The following is a 14,612-nucleotide window of genomic DNA, read 5'->3' as shown; positions in this document are numbered from 1 at the left end:
TTCAGGGCTTACCTATATTAAATGCATGTACTAGAAATGCTATTTTTCCAATATATCTATTTCATAGTTTTCTAGTTTTACTCTACTAATAACATTGTACAATTGTAGATGTGACAAATTGCAGCTAGAAAGACTTCAATTTAGGAGTCATAATTGTATGCATTCTGTTAATATTTCATGACTGGGATGATTTAACATTTGTACATTGACAGATGATATTCTTGCTGGGACTATACAGGAATTGAGGACAAAAGACAGAATGAGAAGTAGCAGCTTTGTTAAAATGGAAGATTCCATGCAAATGGGCTTTCAGATTTGAAATCCAGTATAATTAGAAGCATTCATCTCTTGCAGAAAATCCATACTGGTTTTCAGCCCTCTCTCTTGAACACAAGCTATATATGCTATTTTAGAAAAATAAGCTTTAATGTGTGCAATTTTGCAAAAAAATTACAGCTCAAATCTATTCCTTGGCTAATTTAAAACCAAGCTTCCTATTGACAACTACTACGCATGTTTAAGGAAACTAAACCTATAACAGAGGAAAGTGATTTATATAAAAAGTGGCTATCAGTTGGGGAAAAATACTGGGTTTGGTAATATTTTTTTTTTTTTTACCTTTGGTAACTAGTAACTGAAGAAGCTATACAGTCCATGCATGCACACACACCTGTTTATTTCTTGCATTTGACCCTCCTTTTATACTTTGCTTTGCAATCAGTCAATACTGTGTGGTCAGTTAGGCCACAGTTCTGCAAACATGGGAACAAATCCACTCAAACATTTGTGGATTGGCTTTCAGGTTAACATTCACTTTTCAGAAAGGGTAATGGAACTAGCACTGGGGGCAGGCACTGTGCATACTTGTGTTTTCATTTGGTACTCAATGAGGTTCTAATCCTGATGAACCATCTGCACGCAGTTAAAGTATGAAATAATTAATAACGGAATTCCATTAAGTTGCTTCCCTGTTCTCCTTGATTTATCGCTGAAGTTCCCAGCTCAGAATACTGTTCCATTAGAGAAATCAAAGTCCTAAAAAGTCTAACTTTTTGCATTACATGCAACAAAAGATCTTTCGCTATTGCACAGTAAAATATGAATACTGATCAGATCTTCAGTAACTGAAGCCTCAATATTTGGGGGGGTTGACTCAGTAACTAGATATATTTCACAAGGACATTGATGGTCAAAATAGTTTTTGTATGTTAACAGAAGATGACTTAACAGGATTAGAGTAAGTGCATGTTCTGGTGAACCTGAACAGAGGCTCACATGTACAAATTTGGGGACTGAGCCCAGGTAGTAAAAAAAGTGGTATAAAACCCATCAGGTTTTATATTTATGCACCCAAGTAAAAGCGACTTGGCTTTTTCTCAACTCCCACTGAAATAAGTGAGCGGTATCCGATCTACATTTATAAAAATCAGGATATTTTTAAGTGTCTGAACAGAAAGACTGGTAACCCGAGTAAAAATTTTGGCTCATGTAACTTACTTTCTAACTGTATGAGCCAGTTTTGAGACTGATCTCACCAAATGACTTTAATCTACAGCATCCTCATTTATGCAATCCTTATTTAGTCATTTGTGTGATTCTCTTACACTCGTGTTTAATGGAATCATTTTAGTTCTTCACTTCTTTTTTTATAACCCTCTTTTGAGTGTGGCATGGCATCCTGCCTCTCAGTAGAATTGTATCAATATGTGCTTAAGATCAGTATAAATAGGACAAACCGTAGGTACATGCCAGATTCAGTGTAGGTAGCATAAAAACTTTTTGTTACCTTCATAGAATGAGGTAATTTTCATGTGTGTGAACTTGAGACCCACCTATAAGTCAAACCTCCTACCTGTAACAAAATGTCCTCCTCTATCTTTGTGGTAGAGAAGGAAACTTCAATCTCTACTTTCTGGATTATCGTGTTCTAGTAATCAAGATAATTCCTATATATGTGTAACAGGATGCATTTGGAGGAAAGTTTGAGTCACTACCTGTAGTCCATGGCTTTATGGTCCTAGAATATTTTGACCACTCGGTATTTGGGAGGGTGTTAAGCTCTCAAACTGAATGCTTGCATGTTTTCCACCTGCTTGCTTTTCAAACCTAGATAATTAGCTGGGACCCAAGTAACCATATTTCCAAATGACTCCTTGTGAACACAGTCTTGCTTCCAGAATCTCTGTACAGTTGCATAGTCCCACAAGCTTTCTTCTCCATGCTACATACTGAAGATTCTTAGTTGATTTCTGTATGACAGAAAACAATAAATCCTATGTGTAACTTAAACATTGAGTCACTGTACTTCATTGAACTTGTGGACTGCTGCCATCAATTTTTCTCTGTACTCTGTAAATTGCAAAGAAAGTGTTACTTTCCTCTTCTATCTGTTTAGTGAACCTTCACTCCTTTTTCTTCTCTAAACAGAAAAAGCTACTTTTTCTTGGATCATGTCATCAGAGAACAAGACAGGTGATGTGTGTGAAGATGAACAATCATTTCTCATGTAAAAATCTATAGAGAAGGAAGATACCTATGTAACTGCCCTACAAAATCAAAAAATGGTGCTGATTTAGAACATAATGGGATATGGCCCAGGAGAGTGCAGAGAAACACTAATTTGATGAAAGATTTTGCCTTGTCATAAATTAGTTATTCATGCAAATGCTTAAGCCATTATCTTCATCATATGGGAGTACTAATCCCAAGATCCTTCTGTTCCTGCCTAAATGGGGTTCTCTGCTCTGCTCCCAGAAGTTATTTGATATGCTACCAGACACAGCCCTATTCTTTCCCTCTCTTGTAGCTTCACCTGTATGTGAAATGCACCATGTGGAAAAGGAATGTTTCGAGATTTAAAGCTAAGACTAGCAAAATGTCAGAAACTGTCACAGCACAGATAACTGTAATAAATTTAGCTCATCAGGTAGCACAGGATCTCTCAAAGTCACTTTTTGGAAGCGAAACTACTGGGGAGAAGAATGCTCTGAAGAATTATGCAATCCAGAAAAACCTGTTTTCTTTGACTCCAAGCTTTATTTCATTAGCCTTCTAACATTAGGCTGGTAAAAAGAGAAAGCCAAGTCACATAGTGAGATTCAGACTCAAATAGCATTGCAAAACAACCTACTACCAGAATTGTTCCTTAAGCAGTTCCTAGCCCAGGGGCTCAGCATGTCCCATTGCATAAGACTTGGACCAGACAAGTGTTAGGCTGGGGTGGCTCTTACACAGGAGGCGGTGGGGTCTGTTCCCCTCAGAAGTTTCTAACTCAGAAAGAGTCTTATTTTTATTTCAAATGTGAATTATTGTCAAATGTAATGACAGGCAGAAATATATTCAATTAAGTTTCCAGTGTAACTTTTTGTCAACTGAAATTAAGATACACAAAATTTACCCATTAAAATGTAACAACTGGAGTCAAAATACTGACAGGAAGCAGTTTCTGTTAAGGTTTTGGTTTTTCTCATTGTCCCGCACTTATCCATCATTGTACTTTGATGCCTCTCAAGTGGGTATTTTGAGTTGGGGGGTAGGGAGTATCCAACTTCATGTATGATAAATGGCTATCGGGGAAAGAGGCATCTGCTGGTATCCCAGGAACCTAAATCCAGTGTTTAAATTTCTCCGTAAATTGTTTCTTTAAAACCTATTATGTACCATACATTTCTAACAGTATTACACTGAAGGAAACAAAAATCTACTCACCTGTTAAAGATATTTACACTGTGAATCATCTTTTATTCCATGCTATTCTCTCCTATTATTTTTTCTCCATCTGAATTGTTGTAATTCAATTAATGCATGTACATTAGACATATTCCAAAATATGTATTCAGATACACTATAGCGTTATAAATCAAGTGTAACCACTACAACAAAACAGTTCCTACTCTCTACCCCCGGTATTTCACTAGTACTGACACACAAATGCATTTATAGTGTGTATGAATTCAAACTTCACGTTGGCAGATGTCAGTGGGATCATCAAACCTCATCATAAAACTGCCTTATTATTTTATAATTGTATTTTAAAATAACTCCTGATGTTCTTAACTCCCTGATTTTTGTATGCAGTCAGAGCATGTGGCTCCACTGTGTTACAGGAAATAGCTTCACAGTTTGTTGGTCCTGTTCCAGCTCTCCAGAACACTGCAGTTGGGATACCTCATACATATGTTATTTTCCTTCAATTTGCTGACTTTCACATTTATAATCCACAGAAATGTAAAAACTCAGTAGTAGAAATATTTGACTTACTCTCAAAAGTAGCACGACATTTCCGTACCCTCGCAGTGAGGGGTAACTGTAACTCAGGTGCATTTGACTAACAGAAGCAGGAAATCAGATATGAATCCACTTCTTGTCTGAAACAAAAAGGAGAAGAGTCATTTTTAAATCACTAAGATGTCTAATTCTTTCTAAGCAAGCCAGACAATTTGCTATTTAAATGTATCATTTTTAATATATAAATGAGGTCACTTTCTTCAATTTAAAAATGCTCTAAAAAGAGTTTAAAAGGGAAAAGCTTTTACTACAATCGCAGATTTTCAGTAGATAGGCCTGAGTCTAGATTCACATACTGGCTGAAGAGCAGAGCTGGAAATCAGCGCTCTTTATCAGAACTTTTAATGACTCTGCACTCCAGCTCTTCTTTACCATGTAAAAGAAGTACTGTTTCCTCTCATATGATGAAAAAAGAAGCTCCAACGTTCTCAGTATTTCTCTTTCACTGAAAGTGGTGCTGTTTCTTTCTTTCACATTTTTGTACTGTGTAACTTCTATATTTAGAATATCACAGAAAATCATTTGGAATATTGTTCCCCAGAAATAGCTGCAGAATTAGCTGTCCATTAGAAACATTCCCTCATGATTTTTTCCTATGCAAAAGTAGACTTATTACCATCATTGTTTATAACACCCACTCATTCTGCCTGGTGTCCTTCCACATTCTTGTCCGTTCAGTCCTTTTTATCATCTAAAAATGTCACACAACCTGTACTTGCACAGTAGCAGTCTCTCAGGCTGACACCGAGTTTCTGGAAGACTTTTATGGGGACACTCACAAGATGACAGGGTTTTCAGCAGCATCCCAGCAGAAGCCAGTCTCCATATGCTGCAGGGCAACACGGAGCAGCAGACAGGAGTCGAGCAGGCCAGAGGAAAGGCAAGCGGCTTCGGTGCTTCTTCACTTCCCACCAAGGCCCGAGTCACTTTCCTAGCAGCAAGTTATGTGCGCTTCATTTAGTTGTTGAGAGCTTTTGTTTGCCGTCTCTTAATTCCTCAGACCTGTGAAGTACGGTTGGTTTCAGCTGCCGCCCGTCCCCGGTAAGGAGCAACCGGGGCTCCTCCTGAGGGCTGCGGGAAGGAGACGGGCCCCCTGCAGGGGCCCGGCCACCCACCCCTGCCGAGGACCGACCTGCTCCAAGCGCTGCGGCACGCTTGATGCCGAAGGGCTCCGCGCCCAGCTGCGAGGCTGAGAGACACCGCGGCACCTGAGGCGGGACGGCCGCCCGCGCGGCACGGCGGCGGTCTGCCCGGAGGGCGGGAAGCGCGGGGCGGGCGGTCCCTGCCCGCCGCTGGGGCTGCTGCCGCTGCCGCCCCGCCGGGCCGCGGGGATTTCATTTTAGCGCCTTACCAGGTTTTTAAGACGGGGTGAGGCCCGCTTGAAACTGACATTGGGAACCACCTGGCACGAGGGTTTCGTAGAAACCAGCTCTCCCGACTCGCCCCGGCGCGGCGCCCAGTGCCACCGCGCCTCCGGCGGGTGCCTCGGGGATGTGAGGCGAGGCCAGGCCCGGCCCAGCCCCCAGGCTGCCTCACGCTCTTGCCAGGGAGCTTCAGTCTCCCCGACTGCACCACATGAGCCTTAGAAGCGCCTGCCAAGCTAGATATGCAGGAATATTTTCAGAAGAGTGAAATGCAAACGTACGTGAAAAGAGCTAGTGCTCAGGCCTGCGGCATGGTGGGCCGCTCCAGGCCGGGCAGGAGGCCCGGGGCAGTCTTCCCAAAAGCGTCTTAGTGTAAAACGTGCCCAGTGACAGACGTGCCCTTTGAAAATAGGGCAAACGTTCCTTAGTCGGTTTAAGTGCTTTTAGGAATGTTTTTCTGAAGTCCTTTATTTGTTACGCTGCTATGCCTTATAAAGGAAGCCCTCTCAGATGCAGTTTTTTAAAAGCCATTTAGATACCTAATTGCCATGTTAAATTAGTTGAGTGGTAGTGGGCACCTGCATACCTTTTGGAGAATTGGGTAGTGCCCTGGTTTTTAATCAGATTTTTAATGGATCCGTGTGCCTTAAACATTTCATCTCTTTAATTGGCAGGTAACATTTGTCATCTTCCTTTTTCCAAGCTTTTCAGAAGGTGGCACCTGAGATTTCACTGCAAAGCCATTAAACCCTTGAAAAAAATGACAGAAAGTGGTGGGCAGGAACAGTCAAGATGGATAACAACAGTTATTATGAGCACAGCTCTGCAGGTACAATACCACTTGTAAAGAGCAGCATCTGACTCATTAAGAAATGCTGAAAGAAGCATTTCCTATATTCTATATGTGGAAATATTATATGCAATGTCAATTAATATAGTTTTTTGAGGATAAAACAGTGATAGTAGTCTGAAGTTACTTCTACTATAGTACTGGTTCTTGTGTGTGTGTGTGGTTTTAGTCCTAGCTACTTCTGTACCTATTCAGTATTCTTACCACGTGCTATTCTGAGTTACACCGCTTTAGGATTGTCCTCCTGACTCACCACTTTTGCAGTGCACTGATGCTGCTTTCAATTAGCACTATAAATAATTTCATCAGAAACGTTTTTAATTTTCTGAATTTCTCCCTAAACACTTTATTTTCTATTATACAGTGTCAACACTGGGGTAGACTATTACTCAGTAAGTGTGCAATTCAGTTTAAAATGGTGAGTCTTACAGATATTGATGTATATTTATATCTGTTAATATCAGAAGCCTAGACTGTGTTCCCCAGTAAAGTGAAAGGGTATGTCAAGGAGCTGGTAATTAGTTTCTGCAGCTGAGGCCAATTTCATGCCAGCTGGAGAGAATTTAGAGGCAAGAGGGCTTTGATTCACAAGCAAGGATATCTTACGCTAGCTTGGCTGACAAGGTTATCACCCCACCTCTGCTGTATAAATGGGTGAATGGTGTTGAAGTAATTCCTGAATCATCTCAGTTTAAAGCCTGTTCTTATTTGCCTGCTTGTCTTGGAATGACAGCCTGTAAGCTGTTCCAGTCTGGGAACTGCTTCGAGACCAACTTAATCTTTAATACGGTGAGAGGCATCAGAGGGCAGTGATCTCATCAGCTATACCAGCATAACTCACTCCTATTAATAAGAGCCCCAGCTCTACTCAAAACTACTGCTGTTAGTAAGGACTCCTAGTGAGCAAAGATATGGAAATAGCTGAATACAAATCTAAGATGGCTTTTCTTTTATAAAGGTAGTGCTTTGTATCAGTTTTGGTTATGAGCTTTCTCTTTTCCCTGTGCAGCTATTATATATCTTATACCTGTTATTTATCTTTGTACATTAAATAATTCACTATCAGCAGTGGCTTTGAAGCAGAAGGTTTTTCCAAAATTGTAGTTAAACCTCATAAGCAGCTGTCATTGAGTGTTCCCCCTTTCCAGACCAACTGAAAGCATAACATTTCTGGCTACTGTCTCCTTCAGGGTTCACTTGCTGTCCTGACTTTACTTTGTACTCTTCCACTAAATCACAACACTTCCCTATATAGGCAGGTTGGCTACATTTAAATTGGTAGGTTGAAGAACATGTTATTAGCTAAAAAGGATTTGGTGATTTAATCTTTAAAATGTGTGTGTTTGAGCAGCTTCAGTAGAACATACTGCAGAAATGCTTTTTGCAGGCTGAAAAATATATCCAAACCCACCATTCTGTAGATGATTATATTGCATAGTGCAATGTTCTAGTTTTCCTGAGTGGATTGCATTCTGTCAAAAAGCTTTAAAGAAAATCATGTCCCATACAGATTTTCTGAACTATCTTCCAAATGAAATGCTGACATCTGTGAAAATAATGCAGTCTAATTAACTGGAGTCATAGAAACACACTACTGTATGTTCCTCACTTCTGCAAATCCTCCTTTAGCACATCTTACAAAAACAGACTGTAAAATGTTTGAGCTTCTTTATGTATTATGCAAGAGTTTCCTGAGGCAAACTGAATGTCTGCATACAAAATTGTCATTCAATGTTTGATAACTTCCAATGTAAATATTTCAAAATTTCATTAACTGAAAAAGTTTGATTAACATTTTACTACTTTTTTATTGCAAGTGGAAGAAAAAATATTTTTTAAACAATGACGCTAAAGTTCTGTCTATAATGGTTCAGACGATGCTTTAAGACTATTTCTATCATCTAACTTGTTGGCTGAAAACATACTTTAAAAATAACCTTTTAAAATTTATTTAGAATCATGAAATTTCTACAATTCTACAGAGGCAACAACACCGAGTTCGATATTCAGAATCAGTGGAAATAGGATCCGTGATTTTTTCTCTTTCTGGTACAGTACTTTGAAGTTTATGCTTTTAAACTCCTGAACTCTAATGATGTACATGATCAGGCCCTGTTGTAGGCTACACTGAACTGAATAAAAGCTGCCTTGTTGGATGTCATGCAATAGTGGGAGGAGCTGTGCTGTGATAGCCTGTAAATCAGAGGGAGCAGAGAACTTTGGGGGTTAAACATTTTCATTGGTTTTTACTTTTTTTGGACTTACTGTAGAACAGCTACATTAGATTTGGTGATCATCAGCCAAACTGTTTAGTAAATTGTTGTTATAACTGAGCAAACATATTGAGTGCCACTATGTGTAAGACAGCCATCAAGATCTTTAGTATTCATGGCTACAAACACAAGAGTGAACCAAGACCCTTGGCTTTCATCTTCCAAGTTGAGTTTGCAGATCTGGTGGTAGCAGAGGAGTTAGGGAAAGGATTCCTTGAGCAGGTTTGATTAGGAAATCACTGAAACTGCAAACATGAAATATCTATCCTTCCTTTTTAGAGCAGAAGATGCTTTAGACAGGTAGACAAGATCCTTTCTCTGAAGTTTTCCTGAACAATGAGGATTAAAAAGGCATGCATTGGCCTCATCTTTTGCATCCTTGATTGTTAAGACTTCTAAACTTCAGCCTTCTTAACTTGCCCTTTCAGAATAACTTAGTTGACAGGGTTATGATTCCATTTTTCACGGTAGACAGTTTAGCTAACTTTTAAGATGTTACAGGTGTGTTTATCTCATTTAGAAATGGGACTTCCTGAGCTCTTCAATCAATCTTTGCATTTGTCCTAAATTAATTACTTTATAGCTTGTTCCTGAAGCATGTACTTTCAAAGGCATTCACATGTCTGTACTTTGAGTGGATTGAACAGTTGGGGGTTTTTTTGATGTTATGGTAGAAACTAACCTCCGAGTTATTTGTAGTTTTATCTTAAAATTACTAGTCATCACTGGCCAAATCTCATGATTGCATTTCCCTGTCAAGATGTGTAAATTCATTCACATCTTTTGTTCCATCGCCTTTTAAACTAATGGTTGAATAAGAATTCTGCTTCCTGGTTTGTGGTGAGAACTTAATCACATTACTGCCATGATGTGTACATTTACATCAGTTTCTTCAGTAGGTGTTGCATTTATACTGTCAGACACTCAAGAATTGCTTATGACAGGGGAAGAACAGTTTTCCAAAAGAATTCAGAAGTTCATAAACATTCATCGGAACAGTTTTTTGGTTTTGTCAGCTGCTCTTCATGGACCAGAAGAATGGAATGTCATGTTTAGGATTCAAAGAAGGTATGATTTCAACATCAAACCAGATTTTTTATTGCTAGGAAGAAATGAAGTAGCAGTCTTAGATTCAGGGATATTATTTTAGGAATTATTTTCAGGAATGTGAATTTTATTTTGCTAATGCACTGCAAAATTATTTAAAGCATATGTTTATGAATGGCAAATGAAAAGAATACAAAGTGAATTAATCTGACATGTCATAGGTAACAAAAGAGGATGTTCCTCAAAATATAGCAAATAACAACCCTTTCAATCATTTTAGGGCTACGTAATATAATTCTTTTTAAAGTTTTCTCTTGACCTGGAAAATTAGGCAGTTTTCTTAGCTCTGTCAGCATCTTTTCATAGTAATTTTCAAAACAGAACAGGCAAGCTTCCTTCATGAGAAAAAGCTTCATTGTAAAGCACAGATTCTTTACCAGCTTTTAAATCTGTTTACTTGGAACAGTGTCTGTTATACAGAGCTAGAACAATTGAAATAATTAATGTTATTTTACATCAAAAGTATAAAACTGGACATTAAAACTGGTTTGTTTAAAACTTTGTGATTTCTAATGAATCCTGAAAACTTGCATGTTTCAGTACGTACCTGCTGATAACAGTTATCAGATTGTGCTCCATACTTGTAGTCAAAACTATTTTCTGGTAGGTATGGTAGTCCTGACTGCAGTTGATTTTTGCTCAAGACTAGTGCAGACTTTGATCTTTACCTCCTTGAAATTAGCACCACTTTCGTTAAATCCTGGGCACACTGCCAAATGCTGATGAGTAGCAGAGTATATGGGATGAAATGTAGGAAATCTATTACCCATTTGTGAAAATTCCATAAATTTTCACGAAAGGTCTTAAAAGCTCTGCCACCATTCAGCAAGACATGTTATTCAGCTGATGGCAATGCAAATTGTCAATATCTACTTTGTGGTTATGTACAACGGATGTGTTGATCACTAACAAACGCGATGTTTTGAAACTGTATTCCATTTGGCAAGTCAGTAATTTTATTAAAATAAAAATAATAGTTTTGTCATTGCAGGCCATACCAAATTGATGTTGACAAGGCACAATTGTATTCTATATGCATGTGCTTTTCTACTACCTGGCAGCTTGAAGTTCTGCTATTGTATGTAAATCACTGACTGAGCTTTTGCACTGGTGGGGTTGAAACTTGTGCCATATTCTCTCAAACTACAAGTCGGCTATTGGATTTGTTAAAAAACAAAGTCCCCTGGTATTTTCAGGTCTTTCTGTATTACTGTTTCTTTCTGCTTATCTATGGTTTTGTTGCAATTGCGGAAGGTTTATTTTTTTATTATTATTAACAAGAAGGTTATAGGATTGTTGTTCAACAGCATAAACACTTTATGTAGGGTTGTGGGTATCATGGAAGAAGTGGGAGAAAAGCAATCTTTATCATCACAGCTCAAACAAGCATTCCACTAATATCCACAGTAAATCTCTATGTTAACTTTTAAACACCTTGGAGCAAAGACCAGCCATTTGTTCTAATGGCCAGTGTTCTGCCCATTGATCAAATTAATAAAATACAAACTAAATTTAGACTTGCAGTAATTGGAAGCAAAACTATTGATAGAAATGGATTTTCATGGATCTAAGTAAGTACATGTAATTGTTTCTTTGTTGCACTTCATTCATTCATGCTTTGCTGAGCCCATTGCTTGTACTAGCAAAGTTGCATGCATTTATTTCCCTAATCCCTAGATGTAAATCAAACCAATTTCTGCATCATATTTTAGCGAAACTCAACAGTGACCAGAGTAACTACTTAGCACCTGCCTATAACATTTATTTTTGCTAATTAGAAGAATAGGCAGCCAAGTTCAGATCAGATACCTAACCAGCATGGGTCTTTAATGTGAATGAGTCCAAGTCATAAAACAGACTGAGGGGACGAACAGGTGGTAGTCACTAGGGGAGATCACAGGGGAGTATACAATTGAGCAGCTGGGCACTTTGTTTGGATTAAATTTTTGATTATTTAATACTCCTCATTCTTTGTTGTTAAGATCCTATCATGTTTTAGCTCTACAACAAAAAACGGCAGCAATATTACCTTTGTTGTCATTGCTACAACACACTTAAGATTCAAGTGTTAAGGAGAGTCTCTCTGCTTGCTTAAGCTTTGATCTCTCTCTCTTCCATGACTGCACTGAATGACAACTGATGCTAGTATTTTAAATCTTCAGATTTCATTCTCAAGAATAAATGCATATGAATAACATTATTTATAGAAAGAGAAGGAATTTCAGGGTAAATTATTTGAATGAACAAGTCTTTACATGAAATTCTTATGAGAATTATCCCATTATCTTAATCACATCTGACGTACAGATTGCTATATTTAGATAGTACATGGCAAAGATTTACTTCAAATTCTGAAGTATTTTTAGCACAGTGTTTTTTAGATACTTTCCTGTGTTCTTTCAAAGCCATAAACAAAACCCAAACATTTTTTTTACTGGCACTGAGAATGGACAGTCTTCAACAATATAGCAGAACAGGGTTAAGTTCTCTGAACGTACACATGCTTAAGAAGTGTTGACTGATTGTCAAAGAGCCCTAGAAAAAGAAATGAGCCCTTCCAAATCCCACCTAAATGGGACAGATGGCTATACAAACAGCATGAACTCTGCAGTTGCCTTTAAAGATAAAAGCAATCTTCCACGTACTTGTGGTGAAGGCACAGTAAGAAGTTGTTCACATCATGTGGTAATGCTTTTTGAGCTTTATGGCTTAACAAATTAAATATGCATTCTAAAAGTAACCTTAACCTTAATATATTTTGATGTGCAGATTCCTGGGCAGTAATTTACGTGTAATACCAGTTCATAATACTGCTGAAACTGTTAAGTTAATGCTAACTATAGCTAAGGTGAGTCTGGTTGCATATAATTAAAAATATTAGTTCTGAGTATATTAGAGCCAGAAAAAGCCAAGAACCATAAAATATTTATTTTTCCTTAATGAAACTTTTTGGGTCATATTGACCACAATCCATGCAATACATTGAGGTTGGACTGTTACTCTGATGCTTTAGCTGAGTCTTTATTGTTAAAGTAACTTTAAAAGCTCTTAATAGCATCTATGAAGACAAGTTAGATATTTAAGAGCTAATTCGGCTCTTATTTACCACTGTTAAGTTAGGATGTCTTCACTTCATTTACTAGTGCAGAACCAGCATGAGATCTAAATATGTAATGACTTCAACTTAAAGTAAAAATGCCAATCTGAAAACTCTAGTTACTTATGTATTTTTAATGATGCACATACTAGTATATTATTTCTACAGCTTAATGAGTGTAATTTTTCTGTGTTTCTGCAACATATCCTGCATGCATCAACACATTATTAATTAAATCTATTTACTGAACCTCTTTAAAGTACATTTTTCCATGAAAATTCTAACTTAGATACTAACTGTAACAGTACTAGCAGCATCCCATGTACCAAAAATAAGAAGAGCAGGTTGAATGACATGTTAGGAATCAAATATGAATTTACATTTTATCCTTTTCTGAAATGGGCATCTCAAAATAATAAGCATTAACCTATTCAGAGTATTTATCATTTTTTAAATGTGTAAGCTACATCTTGCTTATTATATATGGCAAAACTTGTTAAATACTTATTACAATGTTGAACACTGAACTTAAACTTTTTATGGAATCTACTGATGTCTGGCCCCATCTCTTAATGTAAACACTTTTAAGATTACTGCTGATAATATAAACTTGAATTTGCTTTTCTACTTGTTCAGAATGTTTACACCAAATTTCAACAGGAGAGCCCCATAAGAAGTGATGATAGTATATACCACAAATCTATTGGTTGCCATTACATTATTTCTTACTGATGCAGTACAGAGCCAGTTTAATGAGCTCATCTTTTGCCAGACAATCCCTCAACTGGTATAGGGCCTAAAAAATGAATGGTTTTGCCCCAGGTTAACAGACATGGCCAAGGGAGCAATACCATCCAACCAATCCTGGGCTACCATACCCAACTCCCGTTGAAATACTATCCAGATAATCAGATGCAATGCTGACAAGACTGGTTATTTTAGGACTGGTCTTGCACCTAAAGGGATACATCACATCACCTCTGTGTACATCATTCCTGATTATCTACTCCAGAAAACATGATTCAGATTTCACTGCTGAATAATTTTACATTTGTACTATTTGAAAAATAAGATGTTGAATATTTTATTACCTAAAAGTTACTGTGTCCTACTCATAATATTTTTCTTTCCTCTAAGGTAACTTCCAAGCCACAAGCAGATGATACTCGTTACAAAATAGCAATGGCAAAAGCCCAAATAATAGAAAACAGTCCAGTTTGGAAGATGCTTCAGGACTACCAGTTGCATTGTAATTAATTTAGTATTTGGGGGTTCTATTCATAAATAGAGTGGCAACATTTTAAACAAAATACTGAATGTTCTTAATATAGTTACATTTCAAAAGACTATATACAACTTATGCATTTGGAATGGAAATTTATATTAAATAACTATACAGTGAAAAATAGCATACGTTATACCAAACGTGCATTCTAAGAAAAAAAAAAAAAAGTTGTTTAACTGCACTATAGAAAAGCCATCCTTATTTTTAACCTGATTCTGAACTTATACGCTCATATGTTTATAATAATTTCCCAAAATATTTAATATATCTTAAGGAAAACTCTATCATTAAAGATAAGGATGATCAAAACAATTCCAAAATATAGGTTTCCCATGCATAAACAGGTATA

The 14,612-nt window shown here is 37.4% G+C and overlaps 1 protein-coding gene across 1 annotated transcript; it reads left to right on the top strand.

Annotated features, from left to right (window-relative positions):
- The first annotated feature begins 5,495 nt into the window (after nt 1–5,495).
- On the top strand, nt 5,496–14,235 carry C11H1orf146 (chromosome 11 C1orf146 homolog). Its single transcript, XM_052801243.1, has 5 exons — nt 5,496–6,480; nt 8,457–8,550; nt 9,674–9,842; nt 12,651–12,729; nt 14,116–14,235. Exons 1-5 carry the CDS (start codon nt 6,412–6,414, stop codon nt 14,233–14,235), a joined length of 531 nt encoding a protein of 176 aa, XP_052657203.1. The 5' UTR covers nt 5,496–6,411.
- The last annotated feature ends 377 nt before the right edge of the window (nt 14,236–14,612 follow it).

Source organism: Harpia harpyja, chromosome 11 (assembly GCF_026419915.1).
Source record: "Harpia harpyja isolate bHarHar1 chromosome 11, bHarHar1 primary haplotype, whole genome shotgun sequence".
Classification (NCBI taxonomy): domain Eukaryota; kingdom Metazoa; phylum Chordata; class Aves; order Accipitriformes; family Accipitridae; genus Harpia; species Harpia harpyja.
This window is presented reverse-complemented; position numbering and strand designations above follow the sequence as displayed.